This window comes from Vipera ursinii (genome assembly GCF_947247035.1).
Source record: "Vipera ursinii genome assembly, chromosome: 2".
In the NCBI taxonomy this organism is placed as follows: domain Eukaryota; kingdom Metazoa; phylum Chordata; class Lepidosauria; order Squamata; family Viperidae; genus Vipera; species Vipera ursinii.
In genome coordinates, this window is record NC_139513.1 from 180,829,705 (window position 1) to 180,857,673 (window position 27,969).

At 48.2% G+C, this 27,969-nt stretch overlaps 1 protein-coding gene across 6 annotated transcripts in view; it reads right to left on the bottom strand.

Moving 5' to 3' along the window:
- The window catches only part of DNM2 (dynamin 2), a 186,749-nt gene that overhangs the window by 117,123 nt on the left and 41,657 nt on the right, over nucleotides 1–27,969 (bottom strand). For all 6 annotated transcript variants that reach the window (XM_083355833.1, XM_083355830.1, XM_083355831.1 and 3 more), the window contains exon 4: nucleotides 2,755–2,958. In XM_083355833.1, coding sequence (XP_083211959.1) covers nucleotides 2,755–2,958 — 204 coding nt within the window. The remainder of the gene's footprint in view (nucleotides 1–2,754; nucleotides 2,959–27,969) is intronic.

The window sequence follows — 27,969 nt, forward strand, 5'->3', positions numbered from 1 at the left end:
ATTGTTGAGAGTTTGGAAGAAGTACAGACATAAGCTAGATTTCAAGATGCCGTTGTGGGCAATTCCAAAACACGCAATAGAAAACATAAATGTTGGCTATAAACATGATGTGACTACGTATAAGGAGATTTTAAGCTTGGAAGGAAACGTCTGGTGTTTAAAGCCGTATAACCTCTTGCGAGATGAGAAGATTGTTCAAACTTGGTTTCAATATACTCAATTACGGGCCAGGTGGAAAGAAGATCAGAAAATTGGCTTTTCAATGACCGATGAAAATTTGATAAAGCAAATTAGAAACCAGGGTGCAGCACATATCAAACGGATATATCTTGCATTGATAGAAATTGACTCAGAAACAGAACTTGTTAAAGATTGTATGATAAAATGGGCCCAGAATATCCAAGAAGTTATTACAATGGACACGTGGGAAAAGATCTGGGTGAGGAACGTAAAATTTACACAAGCTCAAAACCTAAGGGAGAACTTTTATAAAATGTTTTATAGATGGCATTTAGATCCTAAAAAGCTTGCAAGTATGTATCCGAACTATCAGCCAAAATGTTGGAGGTGTGGTGGCGAAGATGCAACATATTTTCATATATGGTGGACCTGCAAAAAGGTTAAGGCTTTTTGGATAAAAATTTGGTGGAATATGCAGAAGATCTTCAAGCAAAGGATAAAGTTTTGTCCACAATTGTTTTTGTTGGGCATAATTACAGATGCAACTGTTGTGGACACTAAGTTGATGTTGAACTTAATTACAGCAGCAAGACTCTTAATAGGCCAATATTGGAAAAAGGAGGAACTGCCGACTATAGAGGAATGGACCTTAAAGGTTTCTGACCTGGCAGAAATGGCAAAGATCTCGGCTTATTTGAAAGATTATTCGCAAGAACGTTATATTATGGAGTGGAAAAAATGGATTGATTATATCCAGAACAAATACGGGACTAAAAAGTTTCATTTAGCATTTGAATAAGTCTTCCTTTCTTTTTTCTTTTTTCTTTCTTTTTATATGTAATATTAATATTGCTTGTAGTTATCTTATATGAGCTAGAGAGCGATAGATTTAAGAGTTTATTGTTGTTAGCATATGGATGTTTATGATTGTCCTTTGTTTTTATACCTTGTACTTAGCTCTGGGAAGTCGGGGGGGGGGAGGGGGAATGGGGGGGAGGGGTAGGGAGGGATAGGTAGGGGTGGGGGGAGGGGGGGATTGTTAAAGATAAAATGTACTTTAAAACTTTTCAATAAAAAAAATATCTGGCTAACTGCAATGAACCATAAGCAAGTAATAAAAAATTAGCTGAAATATATTACAACAACATACTTAGTTGAGCTGGCTTGTTTAGATTTTGCATTTCTGTCTCATGTTCCATTTTTTAAACAGAGCTTCTGGAATGTATTAATAGCTTGGCCAGCAGCATAGAATTAAAAAGTTACTACTCTAAACAATAGAAATTTACTCAAGTTTGTTCTTATTTGCATTTTGAGGTAAAGCAGCGGTTCCCAACCTTTTCTATACCCCACACTCCTAGAACGCTTCTGAAATATTCTTGCACCCTTTACAAAAATAATGGCAATAAATAAATTAGGAGCCTTGGTGGAGCAGTGGGCTAATGCCTCCTTAAGTAACACCAGCTGCCTGCAATTATTGCAGGTTCGCATCCCACCAGGCTCAAGGTTGACTCAGCCTTCCATCCTTCCGAGGTAGGTAAAATGAGGACCCAGATTGTTGGGGGCAATAAGCTGACTTTGTAATAATGCCGCTTGGGGGGGGCAAAGCCCTAATAAGCAGGCATATACATAGAATGAAGGCTATTGCTAAGCACATTGGTTTGTGCTTAAATTGTAAGCCGCCCTGAGTCTTTGGAGAAGAGCGGGATATAAATGGGATTAAAATAAATAAAAAATAAAATAAATTATGCATATACTATAATTTTGAAGACCCAAGTTTTCGCACCCCCTGGAATATCATCTCGCACCCCTGTTTGGGAACCCCTGAGGTAAAGGATGCTTTAATTTTATTATTTCTTCCACTTCTTCTCTGCTCCCCTTCCTATCAGTAAAGGGCACCTCTTGGCATACTCCTGTGTCCCCACTCCTATGCAAGCTGCATTAGCTGCCAATTAGCTTCAAGTGCAACTCAAGGTGGTGGATATTACCTATAAAGCCCTATATGGCATAGGCCCTATGTATCTGAAATAGTCTCCAACTGTATCTGCCGGCCTGTACGTTCCAGCAGATTGCATATGTTCCAGGTCCCCTCAATTAAACATTGCTATATTGTTGGGCCTAGGAAGTGTGCATTCTATGTTGTGGCCCTCACCCTCTGAAACAGCATTTCCCCCAAAGATGGCATCCCCTCTCCTAAAGTTTGAAAAACTGGCTTTGACCCAGATCTGGGATTAATGCTTACTATTTGTTCAGTGGCTATTATTTTGTTTTGTTGATTTTGTTGAGCTCTGTGTTTAATTTAATATTTGTCCCTGTTTTTATATTTTCTCTAGTTTTGTTCGCTGCCCAGAGTCTCCTGGGGTTGGCCAGCCAATAAATTTAAATAAATAATAATACCAGAAGATTTCTTTTAAGTCACTGAGGTCTTATCAATAGCTATTGCAACTATAAAACAGCATTTTGGTACATTCTACCTGGAAAAATCATCATAATTTGCTATTTTGGAATCTCACATTAGTCTGTGATGAAGAACGTATATATGCACTACATCCAAGTAAATACAAAAACATAATTTACCTTGTGGGTCAACTTCTTTAGCCAGTTTGAGCGCATCAGAGTTGGCCAAATCCATATTGGCTGGAGTCACAGCAAGAATCAAGCTGCTCTCTCTGCTAATGAACTGCAAAATCATATCTTTGATCTGGTATTCTATGTCCTGGGGCTGGTCACCCACTGGCACTTTAGTGATACCCGGAAGATCAATCAGAGTCAGATTCAGCACTGAAAAGGAAATCAGCAAAGACTAAGACCCCCTGAGAAATGCTGTTTTGTCTTAAAATAGAGTTTGAAATTTAAGAGATTTTTCCAAAACCTTTCCACATTTGGGGGAGGGAGGACTATTAATGCCAAGAGCAAGCTTATTTAAATGAAAGAGAGAAGGAAATTAAAAAATAAAAAATAAAGTTAGCTGTCAGGACCCACTTCAACCCACATCTTAAGAAAGCAGAACTCTTAGAAACAATTTCTTCCAAGCAGGAACTTTTATTAAGACTAGGTCACAGGTTGGCAACCCGTGGCTGCGGAGCCGCATACAGCTCTTTCAGCTGTCTCCTGCGGCTCCCAGTCCTCCGCCGCCGCCATGTGCAGTCCAGAAAAAAAAAGTGGGACTAAAAGAGTTCAACCAATCAATTCAAACTTCTCACAGAAAAAAATGTGAAGTTTGAATTGATTGAAGTTCTTTGGTTTGTGGGACTGCCCACAAACCTCCTTTCTTCTTCAGACTGCAAGTGGGGGCAGCGAAGGAAGAGATGGGAGGACTGCTGGAATGGTGAGTGGGTCGGTCAGATGGGGCATGGGTGGTGGTGGTGTTTCTGAGCAGCATATGGAGTCTCGGGCACTGCCAGACCCCCCTCCTCTTTTCCCCCTTCTCTCTCTTTCTCTGTTTGTGTTTGTGTGTGTGTGTGTGTGAGAGAGAGAGAGAGAGTGACCAAGTCTGTTGATTTACCAGCGAGTCACCGCCACCTCCTCCTCATCTCCTGCCCTTGCTGCCTATCCTGTGGAGATGCGTTTGCGTCTATCTGTGTCTCTCTCTGCCACTCAAAGCCATCCTGCAGCGGTTTCAATCGGCCACAATCAGCCCCTTCATTGCCAAGCATCTCCATGGAAGTCAATGGAGGTCCGTGGCGCCTTGAAAGGCCAGCCATGGCGCCTCCAAGTCTGTTGGTTTTACCAGAGAGCCACCGCCTCCTGCAGCTCCGCACCTTCTTCCACTCTGAAGCGTGGCCCGCGATGATTCTCTCCCCACAGCTGCCACACCGGTTCATCCCTTGCTCTGTTGGTGCCGCGAGCTGTGATCCGCAAGGATGCCTCACCCCTGGCTCACCTCCGCTGGCTCCTCTGTGCTCCAGTCAGAACTGTGCCGAGCCGCTCGTTGACTCTGGCTGCATCCCCGAGCTGGCCCGGCCTCGGCCGATGGGCTGCGGTCCGCACGGTCTGCTCATCAGGCCGCCTGGCTTCCTGGCAGCACATCCCACAGGGGAGGTCTGCTAGAGAGGCCACGGTCTGGCGTTGTTTCCCCCCCTTGTGCGTGTGTGTCAGACCCGTGGGGAATGGCTGGTAGAGGTGGCGGCAGTCCGGTGTTGTTTCCCCTGCTCGTGCGTGTGTCAGACCCACGGGGAACAGTTGGTAGAGGCAGTGGCAGTCCAGCATTGTTTCCCCTCCTCATGCGTGTGTGTGTGTGTCAGACCTGTGGGGAGCATCTGGTAGAGGCAGCAACAGTCCGGAGTTGTTTCTCCCCTTCGTGTGTGTCAGACCCATGGGAATGGCTGGTAGAGGCGGTGGCAGTCTGGCATTGTTTCCCCCCCTCCTGTGTGTGTGTGTGTGTGTGTGTGTGTGTGTGTGTCAGACCCACGGGAACGGCTGGTACAAGCGGCGGCACTCTGACATTGTTTCTCCCCTCCTGTGTGTGTGCGTGTGTCGGACCCGCGGGAAATGGCTGGTAGAGGCAGTGGCAGTCTGGCGTTGTTTCCCCACCTCGTGCGTATGTGTGTTTGTGTTGGACCCATGGGGAACGGCAGATAAGAGGCAGTGGCAGTCTGGCGTTGTTTCCACCCACCTCCTGTGTGTGTGGGGGGGACCCACGGGGAACGGCTGGTAGAGGCAGCGGCAGTCCGGCATTGTTTCCCCCCCTCCTGTGTATGTGTGTGTGTGTGTGTAAACCCATGGGGAACAGTTGCTAGGGAGGCAGCGGTCCAGCGGTCTCCCCCCTCCTGTGTGTCGGGTTGACGGGGCTCAACACACAAACACCGGACTGCCGCTGCCTCTACCAGCCACTCCCCGCGCGACACACACACACATGGGGGGGAACAACGCCGGACCACTGCCTCCCTAGCAGACCTCCCCTGCGGGATGTGTTGCCAGGAAGCCGGGAGGCCCAATGAGTGGACCGTGAGGACCGCGACCAATCAGCCGATGCCAGGGCAGCTACGGGATGCTGCCAGAGTCAACGAGCGGCTCAGCGCGGTTCTAACATCAGCAGCACAGCCAAAGCACAGAGGAGCCAGCGGAAGCGGGCCAGCGACGCTGCCATGGCGAGGTATCCCCGCGGCTCACAGCTCATGGCACCAACGGGCAAGGGATGAACTGGCATGGCAGCTGTGGGGAGAGGAATCCTCATGGGTCGCGGTTCAGAGTGAAAGAAGGCGGTGAGGAGCTGCAGGAGGCAGTGGCTCGCCGGTAAAACCAGCAGACTTGGAGGTGCTGCGCCTGGCCTTTCGAGGCGCTGTGGACCTCCATTGACTTCTATAGGGATGCTTGGCAATGAAGGGGCCGATTGTGGCCAATTGAAACCATTGCAGGATGGCTTTGAGTGGCAGAGATGGACACAGATAGACGCAAACGCGTCTCCACAGGAGAGGCAGGAAGGGCAGGAGACAAGGAGGAGGCGGCAGTGGTTCGCTGGTAAACCAATGGATTTGGTGTCTCTTTCTCTCAAACACACAAACACAAGAGAGGCAGCAAAGGCAGGAAATGAGAAGGAGTCAGCCTATGTCTATGCACACGAACAGACTTAAACGGAGGCTTCCAAACCTGACAAGCATACACATGTGGATATCTGCAACCGGTCATTGCAAAAAATAGGATAAAAGGGGGGAAAAGTGGGTGTGGCTATTTAAAGACCCCCACTTTTCCTTTCCTTCCTCCTCTTTGGCAGTGTTGACTTCTGTACCTCCAATCATGGCTGCTCCTCGCAGTCCCTGCCTGCCAGCCACTGCATTCAACTTTTTTTTTTTATTGAAAAAGTTTTAACATACAATTTTCCTTTAAAAACCCCCTCCCCCTCCCTTCACCCCCCCCCTACCTCTCCCCCCTCCCCCCTCCCCCTCCCTTCACCCCCCCAACCTCTCCCCCCTCCCCCCTCCCCCCCCGACTTCCCAGAGCTAAATACAAGGTATATATATAAAAAGCAATCATAAACAATCATATACTAACAACTATAAACTATAAAATCCATCTCTCTTTAGCTTATATAGGATAAAACAAACCTTAACAATATTAAATATATATAGAAAAACTAAAATAAGAAAAGAAAAAAAGAAAGAAGACTTATTCAAATGCTACATGAAACTTCTTAACCCTATACTTATTCTGGATAAACTCAATCCATATTCTCCATTCCATAATATAGCGATCTTGCGAGTGATCTTTCAAATAGGCCGAAATCTTCGCCATCTCTGCCAGGTCAGAAACCTTTAAAGTCCACTCTTCTATGGTCGGCAGTTCCTCTTTCTTCCAATACTGACCTATCAAAAGTCACTGCATTCAACTTTTATTTGCTTGGTAGACTGGGCAGAGGCATTCTCCAGCTTCTTTTCACTCCTGCCATGGCGATTTCTGAGAGCGGAGAGCAGCTGCCTGCTGGGCAAGCCCTGAAAGCTTTCTTCCTCTCCCCGATCTTGCCTTTCTTGCTCGCCCTCTGTTGTAGGCTTCTGCTGGGTTTCCTCAACCTCCCCCCGCCCATTTTATTTTAATCCCACCACCGCCTCCCTCTTTCACAAAGCCTTGGAAGATTTGCCGCAGCAGCTCCTTCTCCCCATCGGCTTCCTCCTCCACTCCCTTGGAACCTTCATGCCAAAAGGTGGAAAGAAGAAATTCCCAGACAGGGAGAGCACAGGGTGGGGGGAGAGCAGTCTTTTCTGAGGGGAGGAAAAGCCAGGACGGCAGAGCCGTCCATACCAGAGGTGGACGGGGGCAAGGCTGGTGCATATCTTGCCTTAGGCTCCACTCTTCAATCAAGCCTGTTCTGCACATGCGGGCGCACATTTTGCGGCTCCCAGGGTTGGTTTTTGTTTTGAGATGGAACCGGTTCCGAGTGGCTGTTTCGCTGTTTCAGGTTGTGATGTGGCCCCGACCCCTGAGCCTGTCCTACCCGAGGAAGAGGACTCTGAGGATGATGTGGAGGAACTGGCAGGGCCTCCTGTTCTGATCCAGCCTGCTACCGGCCTTGCAATAAGGCAAACCCCTGTTCAAACAGTAGAGACTGGAGAGCGTCTGAGGCTGAAAAGCGTCTGCCAAGATTTATTACTCAAACAACAAGACAAGAAACAAAACACTGGAACTTGAATCCTCAAACGGAAGGGTTGCTTTCAGCAACCAGCCCTTCCCCAAACACTCCTTTTATTTAGAGATCAGGGCGTGGCCTCCCTGTGCCTCCTCCCGAGGAGTCCCACAGCCTTTCTCTGTTTGGTCCTGCTCGACTGCCTCCTGCGTCGGGCGTCCTTGAACAGGGCCAGCTGTGGGTCATCATCCTCCGCACTATCGGGCTCACGCAGCTGAGAAGAGGGCCCCGGCTGGGGGCTCTGCAAAGCCTCCAAGCCATCATCAGCCAGTTCGTCTTCCACACGGTCCTCCTCCCCCTCATCTGAGTCATCCAAGGCATCTGAGCCGGCTGCCGGACCCACAGGCTGGCCCTGAGTCACAACACTATCCCGCACCGCAGGGCCCTTCCCCCGGGTCTGCCGATCCGGATGCGGTCGGGATGGGAATTGTTCGTGAAAAGCAGTCACCAACGCAGGGGCATGAACGGCGGTCGCGTCTTCCCATGTGAAGTCCTCCGGCCCGTACCCTTTCCACTCGATCAGGTACTGAAAGCGACCTTTCAGCCAACGGGAATCCCTGATGCTGGCGACCTCGTACTCGGGGGTGCTGCCTCCATCATGAGGTCCTGATGGGGGAGGTTCCGCTTGGCGAAGTGGACAAGCCGGTTGTTCGGGGACCAACAAGGACCGATGGAAGACGGGGTGCACGCGCAGGGAACGTGGCAGAGTTAAACGATAGGCGACCGGATTGATGACGGCCTCGACTGGGAACGGTCCAAGGTAACGGTGGTCCAGCTTCCTCGCCGGCCGTGTGGATGGTAGGTTCCTGGTGGACAGCCAGACCCGATCCCCCACCGATAGTGGAGGCGTATCCCTTCTTGACCGATCGGCGAACCTCTTGTAGTCGGCCTTGGCCTTCTCCAGCTGCCGTCGCACCAACCGATGGATCGCCTGTAACTCCGCCATGAAGTCGTTCGCTGCCGGCTCCGGAGAGTCCATGGGAGAAAGGGGGAAAAACCGGGGGTGATAACCCACATTGGCCAAGAACGGTGTCATCTGCGTGGAGGTGTGCTGCGAGTTGTTAAAGGCAAACTCGGCTATGGCCAAATAGTCCACCCAATTGTCCTGCTGCAGGTTAACGTAGCAGCGCAGATACTGCTCTAAGATACCGATGACCTTCTCGGTACCCCCGTCAGTTTGAGGATGATGCGCGGACGAGAGGCAAACCTTAATGTCCAACGCACGCATCAACTCCTGCCAGAAACGGGCTGTAAACTGGGCCCCCCTATCGGAGACGACTCTATCGGGGAGGCCGTGCAGCCGGAACACCTGTTGGATGAACTTGCGACTAGTGGCGCGAGCTGACGGTAAGCCGCGACAGGGGATGAAGTGCGCCATCTTGGTCAGCATGTCCACCACGACAAACACTGTCGTGAAGCCGGAGGATGGGGGTAGGTCCGTCAGAAAGTCCATGGACACAGCCCCCCAGGGTCTCTTGGGTGTTGGCAAAGGCTGCAGTAAACCAGGCGGGCCCCTGTCGCTGACTTGGCCTGTCTGCATGGGATGCAGGAGGTGACATAAGACTGGACGTCGTGTCGGACTCGGGGCCACCAGAAGGTACGGGAGACCAGGTTCAGAGTCTTGAACAGGCCAAAATGCCCCGCAGCCGGGTTATCATGACACTGGCTGAGGACGAGTCCCCTGAGTGGCCCTCCCGGAACATAGAGCCGGTCATGAAAATACAAAAGTCCATCCGTGACCGACCAAGGCGAATCTGGCCCCACCTCTTCCTTCCGCTGAGCCACCCACGCCTCCTGCTGCTGCGCCTCCCGGATCCGAGCCCGTATATCCACCGGCTCCTGCACCGCAGCAAAAGACTCGACGGGGATCACTGTCCTGGGCAGAAGCTTGTCTTCCACTCGGGTGTATTCGGGCTTCCTGGACAAAGCATCCGCTCTCTGATTGTGCCCGCTTGGTATGTACCGCACCCGGAAGTCAAACCTCGCAAAGAAAAGGGACCACCGGATCTGGCGTTGGTTCAAATTCCGAGCGGTCTGCAGGCTTTCCAGATTCTTGTGGTCCGTCCGGACCTCGATTTGATGTTGCGCCCCCTCCAGATGATGCCTCCAAGCCTCGAACGCCGCCTTAATGGCCAGCAGCTCCTTCTCCCAGATGGTATAGTTGCGCTCCGAGGGGTTCAATTTCCGAGAGTGATACGCGCAAGGGAAAAGGGTACCGCTGGGCGTCGCTGCCTGGAGTAACACAGCCCCAATGGCAATGTCGGAGGCGTCCGCCTCCACGACAAACGGCCGTTGCGGGTCAGGATGCTTCAAGATGGGCTCCTTCATGAAGGCGTCCTTCAAAGCCTGGAACGCCTGTTGTTCGGGGGCGTTCCACTGGAAGCGAGTCTTCTTCTGCAGGAGCCGGGTGAGGGGGGCTGTTAAGGCAGCAAATCCAGGGATGAATGTTCGATAGTAGTTGGCAAATCCAAGAAGTCGCTGAACATCCTTCACGCGACGCGGAGGTTGCCAACTCTGCAACGACTCAACTTTACTCGGCTCCATGGCGATGCCCTCAGGAGAAATGCGGTGACCCAGGAAATCGATGGTCACCTGGTAGAACTGGCACTTCTCCAACTTGGCAAACAGCCGATGTTTCCGGAGGCGCTGCAGGACCTGACGGAGATGCTGATGATGCGCTTCACGCGACGGGGAGTAAATCAGGATGTCGTCCAGATAGATCACGACAAACTGGTCCAACAGATCCCGAAAGATGTCGTTCATAAAATGCTGAAACACAGCGGGGGCGTTGGTCAGGCCAAACGGCATCACCGTGTACTCGAAATGTCCATAGCGAGTACCAAACGCCGTCTTCCACTCATCACCCGGCCGAACCCTGACGAGGTTGTAAGCTCCACGCAGGTCCAGTTTCGTGAAGATCTTAGCCTCCCGGAGTCGGTCCAAGAGCTCGGGGAAGAGGGGCAGCGGGTAACGGTTACGCACCATGATGGCGTTGAGTTTCCGGTAGTCACAGCAAAGCCGTAACTCGCCCGACTTCTTTTTGACGAAGAGCACGGGCGCAGACACTGGCGAGGACGAGGGCCGGATGAAACCACGAGCGCAGCCTCATTCCAGGCGGAATCCTGGCTAAGCAGCCGGAAATCGCTGATATAGGCCTGTAGGGGGCGCTGACCCTGCCTCAGAGCTTTCAGGCGTCGGGTAGCAGTCTGCGCCTTAATTGGGTCCTCGTACATTAAGCGCATATGGTCACAAAACCCCCCGAAGTTATCCAACAAAGGGCTAGGTTGTGCCAGCAGAGGCGTGCCCCAACGAGCTGCATCCCCCGACAGAAGGCTTAACACGAATCCCACCTTATCCCGGTCAGTGGGGAAATCAGCTGCTCTCACGCTGATAAAAAGCTGGCATTGTCCCAGGAAGGCAGGAAACAGTTCTGGATTGCCAGCAAATTTATCCGGCATTGCTATCTGACATTTCCTCCTGGGTGGGGGTGCAGCATGTACCTGAGCTTGCAGTTGAGCCACCTGAGCTGCCAGCAAAGTGAGTTGCTGGGTGAGCTGAGCATTCTCGGCACGAAGCTGCTCCATCGTAGTAGTAAGGGGTGGGAGGCTGAAAGCAAACTGTTCTGATCCAGCCTGCTACCGGCCTTGCAATAAGGCAAACCCCTGTTCAAACAGTAGAGACTGGAGAGCGTCTGAGGCTGAAAAGCGTCTGCCAAGATTTATTACTCAAACAACAAGACAAGAAACAAAACACTGGAACTTGAATCCTCAAACGGAAGGGTTGCTTTCAGCAACCAGCCCTTCCCCAAACACTCCTTTTATTTAGAGATCAGGGCGTGGCCTCCCTGTGCCTCCTCCCGAGGAGTCCCACAGCCTTTCTCTGTTTGGTCCTGCTCGACTGCCTCCTGCGTCGGGCGTCCTTGAACAGGGCCAGCTGTGGGTCATCATCCTCCGCACTATCGGGCTCACGCAGCTGAGAAGAGGGCCCCGGCTGGGGGCTCTGCAAAGCCTCCAAGCCATCATCAGCCAGTTCGTCTTCCACACGGTCCTCCTCCCCCTCATCTGAGTCATCCGAGGCATCTGAGCCGGCTGCCGGACCCACAGGCTGGCCCTGAGTCACAACACCTCCCTCTCTGGGGCCCTCCCTTCTGGCAAGGGCTCCCTCTCCAGGGCCCTCCTCTTTGGCAAGGTCTCAGTCTCCATCTGAAGGCCGACAGGAGCAGCCTGTAATTAGCCAGGCTGGGACGGAGCCCGAGCAGATACAGGCTAGCGAAGATGAATCATGGCTAGACCCCCGAGAAAGACGCAGGGCCAAGCGTTTACAGCAGCGTAGGAAGAGTAGGAGGGCCAGGGATTAGCTGAGTCACTGAGCCACACCCCACAAGGTATAAAAGGGGGTGTGGCTGCTCTCAGAACTTTGTGACGAACAATAATTCTAACAACTTCTGGTCACGTCTTTGAAACTCTGGTCTGGATTCTTGAGAACGCTTATTCACTGTTTTTGGATTGTTACTTGGATTAATTGTTTGGCAGTTATCTCATTTCAGCAGACACTTGAGGCAACGAGCTTATTTTTGGCTGACTGTGGGTATCTTGCTGCCAAGGCTTTATCAGAAAGCAATTACTACAGCATAAAGACTTAACCCTTGTGAATCGTGCCTGCTTGTCTGTCTGTTTGTACCTTGGGAGGGGGGAACAGAACAACTTGTTCATCACCCCACACAACAAACAGACCGTCTTTTAATCAAGAAGGACCAACAACAGCAGCAGCAGCAGCTGTAGCAGCAGCTGCAGGATGACAACCAACTCCTGCAACAGCAAGTGGTACAATTGACTGCACAACTCGCCTTGCTGAATGCTCCTGCAGCTCCCCCTCCCCGTCGAAAATGCCCGGTAACGGTGCTGGATACGTTTTCTGAACAGCCTGAGATGTTCCTGACCTTCATGGGACAGTGTCAATTGTTTATGGCCATAAGGCCGGAGGATTTCTCTGATAACCAGGCTAGGGTGGGGTTTGTGATTAGCCTTCTTTCTGGCTCTGCCGCTCGATGGGCCACAGCGTTGTTAACCCAGAACGGCCCCTTGTTAACCGATTACCAGGGCTTCTGGCAACACATGAGGCTCATGTATGAGGACCCCATCCGCACCTAGACTGCAGCCAGATGTATCAAAGACGTCCGGCAAGGAAGACGCCCCCTGCAGGACTATATCGCCAACTTCCGGCTGTTGTCCCAAGACTCAGCTTGGAATGACGCGGCGTTACTGGATGCCTTCCAAGATGGGCTTTCAGATGAGCTTCAGGACGAACTGGTCTGTGTAGAGGCTTCCCTGACCCTCGACGCCCTGGTGGTCCAATGCCTTCGCACTGATGCTCGCCTCCAACATTGAAAGACCCATCGGACCGTCCAGGAGCTGCCCATGCCGCCGTCTGCACCTGTACATCCGCATCCTGCACCAACAGCGTCCCGGGTCACCCCACGTTTCGTGGCAATTGCAGAGGAGCCAATGGAGCTGGGAGCAGCCAGACCTCACCTGACAGTCCAGGAAAGGACTTGGAGACATCAAGGGGGGTTGTGTTTATATTGTGGAGCCTGGATATTTCGCCGCCTCCTGTCCTAGGAAGCGGGGTGGGGTGCCAAAATCTGGCCCTGGGTCTCGGGCTCGGACTGACCAGTTGGGAAACGAGACAGGCCCAGTATAGGGGAAACCCTAGACAAGGCACGTATCACACCCCTGCCAGGAACAGCAGACGTGGACTCTGGACCCCCTCAACATCTGATTTTGGACACTCGGGTCTTTTTGTCTGACCGACCGGGGGGGATCCAGGTGCATGTGCTGGTGAATTCGGGGGCCACGACCAATTTTATGGACCAGGCCTTTGCAGCCCATTTTGGTGTTCCCTTGATTCCAGTGGACCCTCCGTTGAGGGTAGAGACCATTGATGGGCGGGAGCTTGTATCGGGCCCCATTAAATCTGCCACCCAGCCTTTGTGCCTAGCCATTGGGGCACATGAGGAGGCGATTCAGTTTTATATCACAGCGGACCTCCATTTCCCTTTGGTCCTGGGTATGGCTTGGCTTCGAACCCATGATCCTCAGGCAGTGTGGTCGTGGAACGCCATCTCTTTTCCGAGCCTGCAGTGCGTAGACCATGTCTGCCACACCTGTGCCAGCCAGAAAGTCTCCGCCCCTGCCATCTCCTTGCCTCCTGACCTGGTGGACTTCGCGGATGTGTTCAGCGAGGAGGCGGACCGTTTGCCCCCACACCAGCCCTACGATTGCCCCGTGGACCTTCTGCCCAACGCGCCACTGCCAGTGGGATGTCTGTACCGCATGTCAGAGCCTGAGTTGGCTGTTTTGCGGGACTTTTTGGACAAGAACCTGGCCAGGGGGTTCATTCGGCCTTCGTGGTCCCCTCTCTCGGCCCCAGTCTTCTTCGTCAAGAAGACAGGGGATCTATGCTTGTGCTGTGACTATCGCCGACTGAACGCCATCGCGGTAAGGAATCAGTACCTCCTGCCGCTCATCCCGGAGCTGATGGAGAGGCTGCGTGAGGCAACCATCTTCACCAAGCTCGATCTCTGAGTGGCCTACAATCTAGTACGGATGCATAAGGGGGATGAATGGAAGACGGCGTTTGGCACCTGATACGGTCATTTCGAATACACTGTTATGCCATTCGGGCTGACCAATGCCCCCGCAGTCTTCCAACACCTGATGAACGATGTTTTTTGGGACATGTTGGACAGGTTCGTGGTGGTCTACCTGGACGACATTCTGATATACTCCCGGTCCAGGGAAAACCATCTGCAGCACGTCCGCCTCGTCTTTCAGTGCCTTCAGGAGCATCACCTCTATACGAAGCTGGAGAAATGCCTCTTCTTCCAGACTTCCATAGAGTTCCTAGGCCACATCATATCTCCCGAAGGCATCGCCATGGATCCATGCAAGGTAGAGGCCTTGTGTAGTTGGGAACACCCTCATTGGGTGAAGGATATCCAGCATCTTCTGGGGTTCGCCAACTATTACCGGACCTTCATCCCGGGTTTCGCTACACTGACAGTTCCGTTAACCCAGCTCCTTAAGAAGCAGGTCCCGTTCCGGTGGGGTCCCCCGCAGCAACAGGCGTTCGAGGCCCTCAAGAAGGCATTCATCATGGAACCCATCCTGAGGCACCCCGATCCGGACCATCCTTTTGTCATGGAGATGAACGCGTCCAACATGGCTCTTGGGGTGGTGTTATTGCAGGCCCCGGTGGATGGCGGCACTCTTTTTCCCTGCACTTACTATTCGCGGAAACTCAATCCTTCTGAGCGCAACTATACCATTTGGGAAAAAGAGTTGCTGGCTATCAAGGCTATTGAGGCTTGGCGGCATCATCTTGAGGGGGCCCGACACCAGGTGGAGGTCCGGACAGACCATCGGAACCTAGAACACCTGAAGGCGGACAGGAAGTTGAACCAGCGGCAGATCCGATGGTCTTTGTTTTTCACCCGGTTCAACTTTTGTGTGACCTACATCTCCAGCGGTAACAACCAGAAGGCAGATGCCCTGTCCTGCAAGCCAGAGTACCTCCGCACCAAGGACCCACTGCCCCTGGGGACAGTGCTGCCCATGGAATCCTTGGCCACAGTCCATGAGCCGGTGGACTTGCGGGCTCAGGTACGTGAGGCACAGCGCCTGGACGACTGGCCGCAACAGAGGAAGGCCGAGGTTGGTTCCGCGTCCTCATGGACTTTGGAGGAGGGTTTGCTGAAATATCAGGGGCGACTATATGTACCCACGGGGCCGCTCCGAACCTTCGTGATGACACAGTGTCATGATAACCCTGCGGCGGGGCACTTTGGGTTTTTCAAGACCCTCAATTTAGTGATGCAGACCTTTTGGTGGCCTCGGGTACAGCACGAAATACATGCGTATGTGATGTCCTGTGTGCCGTGCCAACAAAGGCCGCCATGGGCACACCTCCCGGCCTCCTCCAACCCCTACCGACACGAGAGAGACCATGGGGAGCAATCTCCATGGACTTCTTAACAGACCTCAGGGTTTACCACCGTCCTAGTGGTAGCTGATATGTTAACCAAAATGGTGCACTTTATTCCATGCCGGGGGCTGCCAACGGCCCGTACGACTGCCCGGTTGTTCCTACAGCATGTCTTCCGTCTCCACGAATTGCCCGAATTGCACGAATTGGGTAGTGTCAGATCGCGGCATGCAATTTACGGCACAATTTTGGAAAAGCCTGATGGCCGCGTTGGAGGTGCAGGTGTGTTTGTCGTCGGCACACCATACAGAGACCGATGGGGGTACAGAGAAGGTAATCAGCATCCTGGAGCAGTACCTGCGCTGTTTCATGAACCAGCAGCAGGATAACTGGGCCAATTACCTCTCCCTAGCGGAGTTTGCCTTCAATAACTTCCAACACACCTCCCAACACACCCAGACAACCCCGTTCTATGCCAATGTGGGGTACCATCCGTGGCTCTTCCCTCTGGCTCCCTCAGATTCTCCGGTTCCCGAGACCCAGGACTTCCTTTCGGAGTTGCAGGCAGTCCAACAATTGGTACGGCGACAATTGATTGGTACGGCGACAAGGAGGACTATAAACGGTTTGCTGACTGCTCCCGACGGGCAACGCCACCGCTGGCGGTCAGAGATCAAGTGTGGTTATCCACGAAGCATCTCCCCACCGACCGACTGGTAAAGAAACTGAACCATCAATACATCGGCCTGTTCCCGATTGAAGCGGTCATCAACCCTGTGGCCTACTGGTTGACTCTGCCACGCTCCATGAGGATCTTTCACCGATCCCGGATGGTCCCCGAAGCCCCCTCGTGTTCCCTTTGACGCCCGACGGCTCCTGCCCCACCGACTACACTTGACAAGGACGGCTCAGCAGAATACGAGGTGGCCAGTATCCGGGACTCCCGCTGGCTAAAGGGGCGCTTCCAATATCTGGTTGAGTGGAAGGGGTACGGACCTGAGGACTTCTCCTGGATAGACGCTTCCGCAGTCCATGCTCCTGACCTCGTGCGGGTTTTCCACGAACAATGCCCATCTCGACCGCATCCTGACCGTCAGACACGGGGGAAGGGCCCTGTGGTGGGGGATAGTGTTGTGGCCCCGACCCACGAGCCCGTCCAACTCAAGGAAGAGGACTCTGACAATGATGGGGAGGAACTGGCAGGGCTTCCTTCTTTGGGGGTGTGGCTGCTCTCAGAACTTTGTGACGAACAATAATTCTAACAACTTCTGGTCACGTCTTTGAAACTCTGGTCTGGATTCTTGACAACACTTATTCACCTCTGTTTTTGGATTGTTACTTGGATTAATTGTTTGGCAGTTATCTCATTTCAGCGGACGCTTGAGGTAACGAGCTTATTTTTGGCTGACTGTGAGTATCTTGCTGCCAAGGCTTTATCGGAAAGCAATTACTACAGCATAAAGACCTAACCCTTGTGAATCGTGCCTGCTTATCTGTCTGTTTGTACCTTGGGAGGGGGGAACTGAACAGGTTGCCAACTCCTGCTTTAGCCTCTCAAATGCCGCCTTGACATTCCATTGTCCACTTCAGGGACTGGCTGGGTTTCACTGCCCACCTCCCTCGTTTTCAACAAGTTTGTGAGGGGCAGGGCTATTTGGGCAAACAAAGGGATGAATTGGCGGTAGAAGTTTGTAAATCCCAGGAAACTTTGCAATTGCTTCCTTGTACGGGGTGGTGCCCATTCTAATACTGCCCTGACTTTCTTGGGGTCCGTTTTGATGCCCTGTGGGAATATGCGATACCCCAGGTAATCTATTCCAGGGCTTTTCAACCTTTTCACTGATTGTACCACTTTTAGGATATGGCAACATCTGATTACCACCAGTAGCCCAGCAAGGTGTCAAAAACCTGACACACACACAAAAAAGAAAAAATGATAAAGTGCAGGTAGTCCTCGACTTACAACAATTCACTTAGTGACTGTTTGAAGTTACAATGGCATTGAAAAAAGTGCCCCCCAAGGCACAGCTGAGCAAGACACCTGCCTGCCCACCTGGCGGCGCTCTTCCTTCTGTCTGAGGTTTTCATTGTTGTGAGCCTTTCTCTTGAAGATTGAAAGTGGGGGTGGGTGTTTGGTTTTTATTTCCCCCATCTGCTGGGTGGTTGCAGCAGGTTTTGGTCACTTCACATGACCCTGGGACATTGTGACCGTCATAAATATGAATCAGTTGCCAAGCATCTGAATGTAAATCACAAGACCCTGGAGATGCTGCAACATTCCAGCTGATCGGTGCTCCTTCTGGTCTCAGCAGAAATGCCAGGATCAGTGCTGAGCTCCAGCTGGAGCCTGGTGCTGATCGTGGTGCTTCCGCAGCTCCATCTGTCTCTCACTCAGGCTTGTGCGGTGCTGCCACCGGTTCAGCTCACTCCCCTCCCCCACTACCACTTTTCTAGGATGGTCGTGTACCACCTGCTAGGTGCCAATGTACCACAGGTGGTACCCGTACCACTGGTTGAAAAGCCCTGGTCTATTCTTTCCTGGTGGAATTCACATTTCAATAATTTTGCATATAGGTGGGTGGCCCACAGTTTTTTCAGAACTGCTCTGACTAAATTAATATGCTCCTCTTTGGTCTCAGTGAAGATAAGGATGTCATCTAGGTAAATCAGGATGCCCTTATATAGGTGCTCTCTTAGCACTTCATTAATTAATTGCATAAAAACTGTGGGGGGGCCTTACAATCCGAAAGGCAGAACTCTGAACTGGTAGCAACCCATTGGACAATTGAATGCGGTCTTCCATTCTTCCCCTTCCTTCATCCTAATGCGGTAGTATACTTCTCTTAGGTCTAGTTTGGTAAAAAAAAACCTTCCTTTCGATAGGTGGGATAGCATATCTTTCATTAGGGTTAGGGGATAGAGATTACTTTCACTAATTGTGTTTAGGGCCCAGTAACCTACGCATAAGTGCATCATGTCATCCTTCTTCTCCCTGAACAGGACCGGAGCTTTGGGTTTGTCAGGCTCAATAAATCCCCTTTTTAGGTTTTTATTTATGAATCTTTCCATCTCCGCCATCTCTTTAGGGCTCATGGATAACAGCTTAGGCTTTGGGAGTTTTGCCCCGGGTTTGAATTCTATAGCACAGTCTGTGGGTCAGTGAGGGGGGAGCTCATCCGCCTGTCCCTCACTGAAAACTTCAGCAAGGTCCTGGTATTCTTCTGGTATTTGTGGTAACCCCTTGTCTTCCCCCACTGATGCTGTCTCCTCTCCTCGGGTCGGGTGGTCCTTTAGGGTTTTAAGTTCATATTCTCCCCCTCCAGGAAGTTGACTTCTCCAATTTACCCAGGGGTTCCATTTCTTTAACCATTCCAGCCCTAAAATCATTGGGGTCACTACAAATGTTATGTTTGCCTCATGGGTCCCCAGAGACAGGTGAACTGGTAAGGTGGCTAGAGTAGCAGGCACCCCCATCTAACTGTCCAAAGGAGATTGGTTGCTTTAGTCTCCTCACTGGAATGCCCAAATTCCCCACCAGCGTCGGGCTAATGAGGTAGCGGGTGCAGCCAGAGTCTATTAGGGCTTTTACTTTGACAGCTTCGGCCATGGAGGAAGCTAATATAGTCACTGTCTTAAGGATGGGTGGAATGGATCCACTTACCAGGGTTTTGCCCTCCAAGCTGTCCTCCGAGGTGTAGGCCGGAGTCACCTCCCAGTCCTTGGCAGGGGTTGGGGATTCTACAGTCTCTATCCCCCTTATGGCAGGTTCTTTTAGTTTGGCTGGGGACTTCCCTGATCTCCTGGCCGGTGATGGGTCTAATTTGCGCTGAGGGGCTTTTGAGCAGCATTCTGCAGTGTATGTGTTTGTGTGTGGCCCTCTCTCCCGCATTTGAAACAGCCTGATGATTTCTTAGTCATAGCCGGTGGTTTCACTGGCTCGCGTGTTTGCTCAGGTGGCAGGCGGGCCCATGATTTCCCTCGGCGGTGCCTCTTCAGTAGGTCTATCTCCACCTCCTCTGCCAGGACATACCAGTCATCGAGGTGGTGTGGGTCTCCTCGAGGCAGGCAAGCATCATACAAGTCATAGTTTAGTCCATCTTTGAAATGGCTAAGGAGGATATCTTCCGGCCAGTTCAGCTTATTGGCAATGGCCCAGCCGACTGCCCTGCCTCACCGTTTTGATTCTCTCCCGGTCCTTATGATCAGCCAAAGGGTCCACAAATCACCTCCTCAAGGATGACATGAAGCAGTTGAAGTCATTGAGTTCTGGGGAGTTGTAGTAATGCAGGTTCACCACCCAGTCTGCAGCCAGTCCGTCCAGGGCAGATTGCACAGTGTGGATGCGGGCTTTGTCACTGGGGATGTCCCGTCCATATTCCATATAACTGAGGACTTGAGTTAGGAAAAACCCCAAGCATGGCAGCTCCCCCTTGAGTTTTGCTTCCAGAGGTGGGAGTCTTTGAATGGATTGGCGCCTACGCCACTGGCGGTATTGCCCCCCCATGCTGATCCCCCTCTGCAGTTCAGTGAGGGGTGGGTGCTGCTGAGGTGCTAGCTCAGGTTCACCAGACGCCCCTGGTGCTACAGGTTCCAGATCCCCCCCACTGTCTCTCCAGCTGCAGCTCCAGGCGCTGGTGCGGCTGCAGGACTCAGGTTTCTCCTTCCTTAGTGAGCCAAGTTTTTTTTTTTATCAGGTCAATAGCTTGTGCATAACTCTGCATGTGGTGCATAATTCCCGTCCTCTTCGCTGACGTGCAAGGAGCTCTCCATCTCTTGCTTCCATTCAGGTTGGGGGCTGCCCCGCCTCAGGCTCACTTTCCTGGATGCCTTTTTCCACTCGCTTTTCCTTCCAATGCCCATCGACCACCGCAGTTTGAGGTCGCACATCTCCACCACCTCTTCCCCAGAGGAATATGATGCTTCAGCTTCCGATAGTTGGTGGGATTTCGGTCGGGGGGGAAAGTTCCCTTTCCATAGGGCTTCCCTCCTTGTTGTTAGACATTGTATTTTTTGCAAAGTCCCCCAGTAAGTTTCTTCCTTCCAGACTGACTCTTAATGCAGATCCTGTCTAATGTCAGAACCCACTCCAATCCACATCTTAAGAAAGATTCTTAAGGAGAAGGAAAGATTTTGCTTTTCTGGCACAGGAACTTAAGAAATGCGACATCAAGTTTAGATGGGAGATACCAGTGGGCATGGTGGTGATGCATGAAGGCATAAGACACGGTTTGGTCACTGTGATCCAGGCACGTGATTTTTATAACAATGTTTTAAAAGCAACACCTCTTTACCACCTTTGGAATCTGCAAAGAAAAATGGCGAGGGAAAGCCTCAAGATGCTGAAGGAACACAGACAGATGAGAAAGCTACTGGAGGGGATCAAATTACAGCTTCATCGGAAGATGCCAGAGAGCACAGGATGACGCGTGCTGCTTTGAGACGAGCGAGACAAGAGCAAGAGCAAGACCAGCAGAAAGTTATGGAACCTCCAAAGCGTACCTATAGTGAAGCTGTGGGAGGGGCGCGGCCTAAGGAAGTTAAGGGACTCCTGACAGACGTGTTCCAGAAGCTTCAGGCTGCTAAGGATGGCGACTAAGTTTCTAACTTGGAATGTCAATGGCTTAAACTCACCACAGAAGAGAAAGAAAGTTTTTCAATACTTAAAACAATTTAAGACTGATGTTATTTGCTTGCAAGAAACACATATTAGGGTTATGGACCAAAAGTACCTATGGAACTCTAGATTGGGTACACAATTTAGTGCTTCAGCAATGAATAAGAAAAATGGAGTGGTTATTTATGTCAAGAATACTGTGACAGCGGAGCTAATAGAAGCAGATAAACAAGGAAGATTTGTTATAATAGATTTGCTGTTAGAAGGCAAAAAAAACGCTTTTGGTTGGACTGTACGCTCCTAATCAACAACAAGCTGACTTTTATAGTTTATTACACAGTAAGATTACTCAGTTGGATTATAAATCTTTTATTTTTATGGGAGATTGTAACAGAGTCTTAGACGTACAATTGGACAAGGGTGGCTCTTTTAGGCATATCCCGAGCCACGCTAGATTGCCTAAATCTTTTTTTGAAATGAAGGATGATTTGGAGTTGCGAGACATTTGGAGAGAAATACATCTACAAGAAAAGGATTATACTTTTTTTTTCTGATAGACATCAATCTTTTCCCAGGATTGATTTTATATTATTGACTAATGATTTTTTTTCCAAGATTAAAAAGATAAAGATTTGTCCAAGAACTATGTCTGACCATAGTCCAGTTTGGTTAGAGATTGACAAGAATAATAGAGATAGGCGCTCTTGGCGCTTAAATGAGAACTTGTTTAGAAATCAGAGAAATGTGGAAGAATGTAAAAAACAGATGGACTTTTTTGAAATTAACATGAATAAGGGCACTTCTATGGATATGGTCTGGGATGCTAGTAAAGCTTATATGAGAGGGGTGTTAATATATATGAATAACAAATACAGACGTAACTTGGAATTTAGGAGGAAGGAATTGGAGAATGAAATTAGAGAAAAAGAAAAGGCCCTAATTCGGAATCCGTCGGATGTGAAGATCAAAGAGGTTATTAATCTGTTAAGAGGACAATTTGATAAGTTGATGGCTGATCAGGTGGCAACTAATTTACGGTTTGCTAGGCACAATACTTTTTGCAATGCCAATAAACCAGGCAGATGGTTAGCTTACAGGTTAAGGAAGAAGCAAAGGGCTTCTAACATAGATAAAATAGAACATAAGGGTAAGGTTGTGTATCAACAGGATCTTATCAAGGAAGCCTTTTTGGACTTTTACTCTAAATTATATGCTAAAGATAAGATTAATGAAGCAGATATTGATGTATATTTGAGGGATGCTAACATCCCAGTTCTTACACAAGAACAAAATGAAGAGATTAATCAACTGATAACAGAAGAAGAAATCCTTTTAGCAATTAAACAATTGAAGATGGATAAAGCGCCAGGTACGGATGGACTGACTGCGGTGTACTACAAAAACTTACAATTGGAGATGATAAAGCCACTAAGGGAATTGTTTCAGACAATTCAATGGGGAGGAAGGGTGCCTCCGTCTTGGAGAACTGCCTTTATTTCTTTGATTCCGAAGGAAGATCAGGACGTCACTCAAGTAAGAAATTATAGACCAATATCACTTTTGAATACGGACTACAAGATATTTGCTAAGGTTTTAGCTAACAGATTGATGAGGGTTCTGTAACAGATAATTCATGGGGACCAAACTGGGTTTATCAGTGGTAGACAAATGAAAAATAATGTGAGGCATATAGTAGACTTGTTGGAATTTTTGGAAAGGAACAACCAGATCCCTGCGGCGCTGATCTTTTTAGACGCCGAAAAAGCCTTTGATCAATTGGATTGGCAATTTTTGATGAAAGTTTTAGATAAAATGAATTTTGGGGATAAATTCTTACAACCAATTAGGGCATTATATCAAAAACAAACAGCCCAAATAATAGTAAATAATAGTTTGACTGAAGTATGTAATATTGAAAAGGGCACAAGACAAGGGTGTCCGTTGTCACCTTTATTATTTATCTTAACATTGGAGATATTATTGATTAAAATACGAAATTCGGAAAAAATTAAGGGAATTCAAATTAGAGATCAGGGTTATAGACTGAGGGCGTTTGCAGACGATCTGGTTGTTACGGTGACCCAGCCAAAAAATTCTGTTGTGGACCTGATGGAGATAATAATGCAATATGGGAAGGTTTCTGGATTTAAGGTCAATATACAGAAAACTAAAATATTAGCCAAAAATATGACAGTATCGCAAAAAGCCCTTCTAGAAGGGTTAACTGGATTTGAGATTGTTAAAAGGGTTAAATATTTGGGGGTGTATTTGTCACCCTCAAATGCAAAGTTATATAAAAATAATTATGAAAAGTTATGGGGAAAAATTCAAAAAGAATTGGGGAGCTGGGAAAAATTGCAGTTGTCTCTATTGGGAAAAATTGCAGCAGTGAAAATGAATGTTTTACCTAAATTTCTATTTTTATTTCAAATGATACCTATTCTTAAAAAAGACTCAAATTTGGAGGAATAGCAAAAGGGTATCAATAAATTTGTATGGGCAGGGAAAAGGCCACCAGTTAAATTTAAGATCATGCAGGATACGCGTGAGAGAGGTGGTCTTAAAATGCCCAACTTTAAATTATATTATGAAGCTGCTGCGTTGTCAGCGATAAGTGATTGGATTAATCTAACACAAGGGAGATTATTAAATCTTGAGGGCCACGACTTGTTATTTGGCTGGCATGCATATTTATTGTATGATAAGAAGGTAGATAATGTGTTTAAAGTGCATATTTTAAGACAGGCATTGCTGAGAGTTTGGAAAAAGTATAGACATAAGCTAAACTACAAGATACCTTTATGGGCAATTCCGAAACATGCAATCAAAAACATAAATGTTGGCTTCAAACATGATGTGACTACATACAAGGAGATCTTAAGTTTGGAGAGGAACGTATGGTGTTTGAAGCTGTATAATTTTTTACGAGATGAGAAGATTGTTCAAACTTGGTTTCAATATGTTCAATTACAGGCCAGGTGGAAAGAAGACCAGAAAATCGGTTTCTCAATGACTGATGAAAATTTGGTAAAGCAAATTAGAAATCAGGGTCCAGCACATATCAAACGGATATATCTTGCATTGATAGAAATTGACTCAGAAACAGAACTTGTTAAAGATTGTATGATAAAGTGGGCTCAGAATATTCAAGAAGTTATCATAATGGACACTTGGGAAAAGATTTGGGTGAGGAATGTAAAATTTACACAAGCTCAAAATTTAAGAGAGAACTTTTACAAAATGTTTTATAGGTGGCATTTAGATCCTAAAAAGCTTGCAAGTATGTATCCGAACTATCAACCTAAATGTTGGAGATGTGGTAGCGAAGATGCAACGTATTTTCATATATGGTGGACCTGTAAAAAGGTTAAAGCTTTTTGGATTAAAATCTGGTGGAATATGCAGAAGATTTTTAAGCAAAGGATAAAGTTTTGTCCGCAATTGTTCTTACTGGGCATAATTACAGATACTACTGTTGTGGACACCAAGTTGATTTTGAACCTAATTACGGCAGCAAGACTTTTAGTAGGTCAATATTGGAAGAAGGAGGAACTGCCGACTATAGAAGAATGGACTCTAGAAGTTTCTGACCTGGCGGAAATGGCAAAGATTTCGGCTTATTTGAAAGACCATTTGCAACAACGTTATATTATGGAGTGGAAAAAGTGGATTGATTATATCCAGAACAAATATGGGACCAAAAAGTTTCATTTAGCATTTGTATAAGTTTTTTTTTATGTGATATTAGTATTGCTTGTAGTCATTTCATATGAGCTAGAGTGCAATAGACTTAATAGTTTATTGTTGTTAACATATTTAATTTAATTTAATTTATTAATATTTCTATACCGCCCTTCTCCCTGAGGACTCAGGGCGGTGTACAGGGCAAGAATAAAACACAGAAATGTACAAAAATTAAAAGATAATTAAATACATGCCCGATTAAAATACAATTAATACATAGTAAAAACCCCAATAAAAATGATAAAAATGATAAATGATATGGTTGTTTATGATTGTTTCTACTTTTATACCTTGTATTTAGCTCTGGGAAGTCGGGGAGGGGGGAGGGGGGAAGGGGGGAGGGTTAGGGAGGGTTAGGAAGGGTTGGGTGGAGGGAGGGGGGGAGGGATTGTTAAAGATAAAATGAATTGTAAAACTTTTCAATAAAAAGAAAGATTCTTGGAGACAAGATTATCCAAGCAGGAACTTTTACTAAGACATAGATGATAGAGGGTATAATAGACAGGACCTGAAGAATCCCTTCACAGATTGATATTTTTAAAGTGTCCCCAACAAACTCAAGGTTGACTCAGCCTTCGATCCTTCCGAGGTAGGTAAAATGAGGACCCAGATTGTTGGGGGCAATTAAGGTGACTTTGTAATAATGCCGCTTGGGGTGTGTGTGAAAGCCCTAATAAGCAGGCATATACATAGAATGAAGGCTACTGCTAAGTTTGTAAGCCGCCCTGAGTCTTCGGAGAAGGGCGGGATATAAATGGAATTAAAAAAAAACCTCCACCCCTCAGTTCATTTAGTCAGTTCTGGATCAGCCAAGCTCGAGGTAGCAAGCCCCTTGTGGGAAAGGGAGAAACATCAGTCCATTCGTAGTGCAATCAATCCCTCTCCTTCACATTCCATCCAGAGAAAAAAAACAGAATCCCCCCCTTCCTTAGTTGCTCGTAAGATGAGAGGGAGTATGCCTCTCATCGATCTTATTGTGATGGGTAACAGGCAGGCTAGATAAACAAAAAGTTACTTCTAAGGGAAGGAAATGGATGCAATAAACTCCCATGTTTATTCCATTTCCTCCTTGGGAATGGCAGAATCCAAGGGGGGGGTGAGATTTGGGTTTGCACAGAAAGAAGTTAGAAATGAAATATAAATAGATTCTGACATATTATTCCTTTCAGTATTTTCTGAAGGTAACTATATAGACTGTTCTGTTCCAGCCTACGACTGGCCCTGTTTGTGTGTCAGGGACAATTCCCTTTTCCTTTTTACAGTCAATAGGGTGGAAAAACCCAACCCAAATTTATTTACAGTTCAAACAAAAAAGCAACAGAATATTTCCTTCAATAAATGAATCAAAATATCAAACAAGTCAACAAACAAGGGTTAAACAGAAGTATGGACAGTACCAAAAGGCAAAACAATATGACGCTGGAAGATGAGCCCCTCAGGTCGGAAGGCGTCCAATATGCTACTGGGGAAGAGCAGAGGGCTAGTACTAGTAGCGCCAGAAAGAATGAAGCGACTGGGCCAAAGCCGAAAGGACGCTCAGCTGTGGATATGTCTGGTGGTGAAAGGAAAGTCCGATGCTGTAAAGATTTTTTCTCCATAGGAACCTGGAATGTAAGATCCATGAATCAAGGAAAGCTGGACGTGGTCAAACAAGAGATGACAAGACTGAACATCGACATCTTAGGTATCAGCGAACTAAAATGGACAGGAATGGGTGAATTTATTCAGATGACCATCAGGTATACTACTGCGGGCAAGAATCCCTCAGAAGAAATGGAGTAGCCTTCATAGTCAATAAAAGAGTAGGAAAATCAATACTGGGATACAATCCTCAAAATGACAGAATGATCTCAGTTCGGATCCAAGGCAAACCATTCAATATCACAGTAGTCCAAGTCTATGCCCCAACCACCAGTGCTGAAGAGGATGAAATTGACCGGTTCTATGAAGCCCTACAGCACCTTATAGAAGTAACACCAAAAAATGATGTCCTTATCATCATGGGGGATTGGAATGCTAAAGTAGGAAGCCAAAAGATTACTGGAATAACAGGCAAGTTTGGCCTTGGAGTACAAAATGAAGCAGGGCACAGGCTGATAGAATTTTGTCAAGAGAATACGATGGTCATAGCAAACACTCTTTTCCAACAACCCAAGAGACGGCTCTACACATGGACATCACCAGACGGTCAACACAGAAATCAGATTGACTATATGCTCTGCAGCCAAAGATGGAGAAGCTCTATACAGTCAGTAAAAACAAGACCAGGAGCTGACTGTGGCTCAGACCATGAGCTTCTCCTTGCAAAGTTTAGGCTTAAACTGAAGAAAGTAGGGAAAAGCACTAGGCCACTCAGATATGAATTAAATCATATCCCTGTTGAATATACAGTAGAGGTGACAAATAGATTTAAGGAATTAGATCTGATAGACAGAGTGCCTGAAGAACTATGGACAGAGGTTCGCAACATTGTACAACAGGTAGCAACCAAAACCATCCCAAAGAAAAAGAAATGCAAGAAAGCAAAATGGCTGTCTGAGGAAGCTTTGCAAATAGCTGAGGAAAGGAGGGAAGCGAAAGGCAAGGGAGAAAAACATAGATATGCCAAATTGAATGCAGAATTCCAGAGAATAGCTAGAAGAGATAAGAATGCCTTCTTAAATGAACAGTGCAAAGAAATAGAAGAAAACAATAGAATAGGGAGGACCAGAGATCTTTTCAAGAAAATTGGAGAGATGAAGTTCAATGCAAAAATGGGCATGATAAAGGACCAAAATGGCAGGGACCTAACAGAGGCAGAAGAGATTAAGAAGAGGTGGCAAAATTACACAGAAGAACTATACAAGAATGAGCTTAACGTCCCAGATAATCACAATGAGGTGGTCACTGACCTCGAGCCAGACATCCTAGAATGTGAGGTGAAGTGGGCCTTAGAAAAGCTGAGCAACAACAAAGCTAGTGGAGGTGACAGTATTCCAGCTGAGCTATTCAAAATCTTAAAAGACAGTGCAGTGAAAGTGCTACACTCAATTTGCCAGCAAATTTGGAAAACTCAACAGTGGCCACAGGATTGGAAAAGATCAGTTTACATTCCAATTCCAAAGAAAGGAAGTGCCAAAGAATGTTCAAACTATCACACCATTGCACTCATTTCTCATGCTAGTAAAGTCATGCTTAAAATCCTACAAGCTAGACTTCAGCAGTATGTGGATCGAGAACTACCAGAAGTACAGGCAGGATTTCGAAGAGGCAGAGGAACTAGAGATCAAATTGCCAACATACGCTGGATCATGGAGAAAGCTAGTGTTCTGAACCAGCCAACTACCGGCCTTGT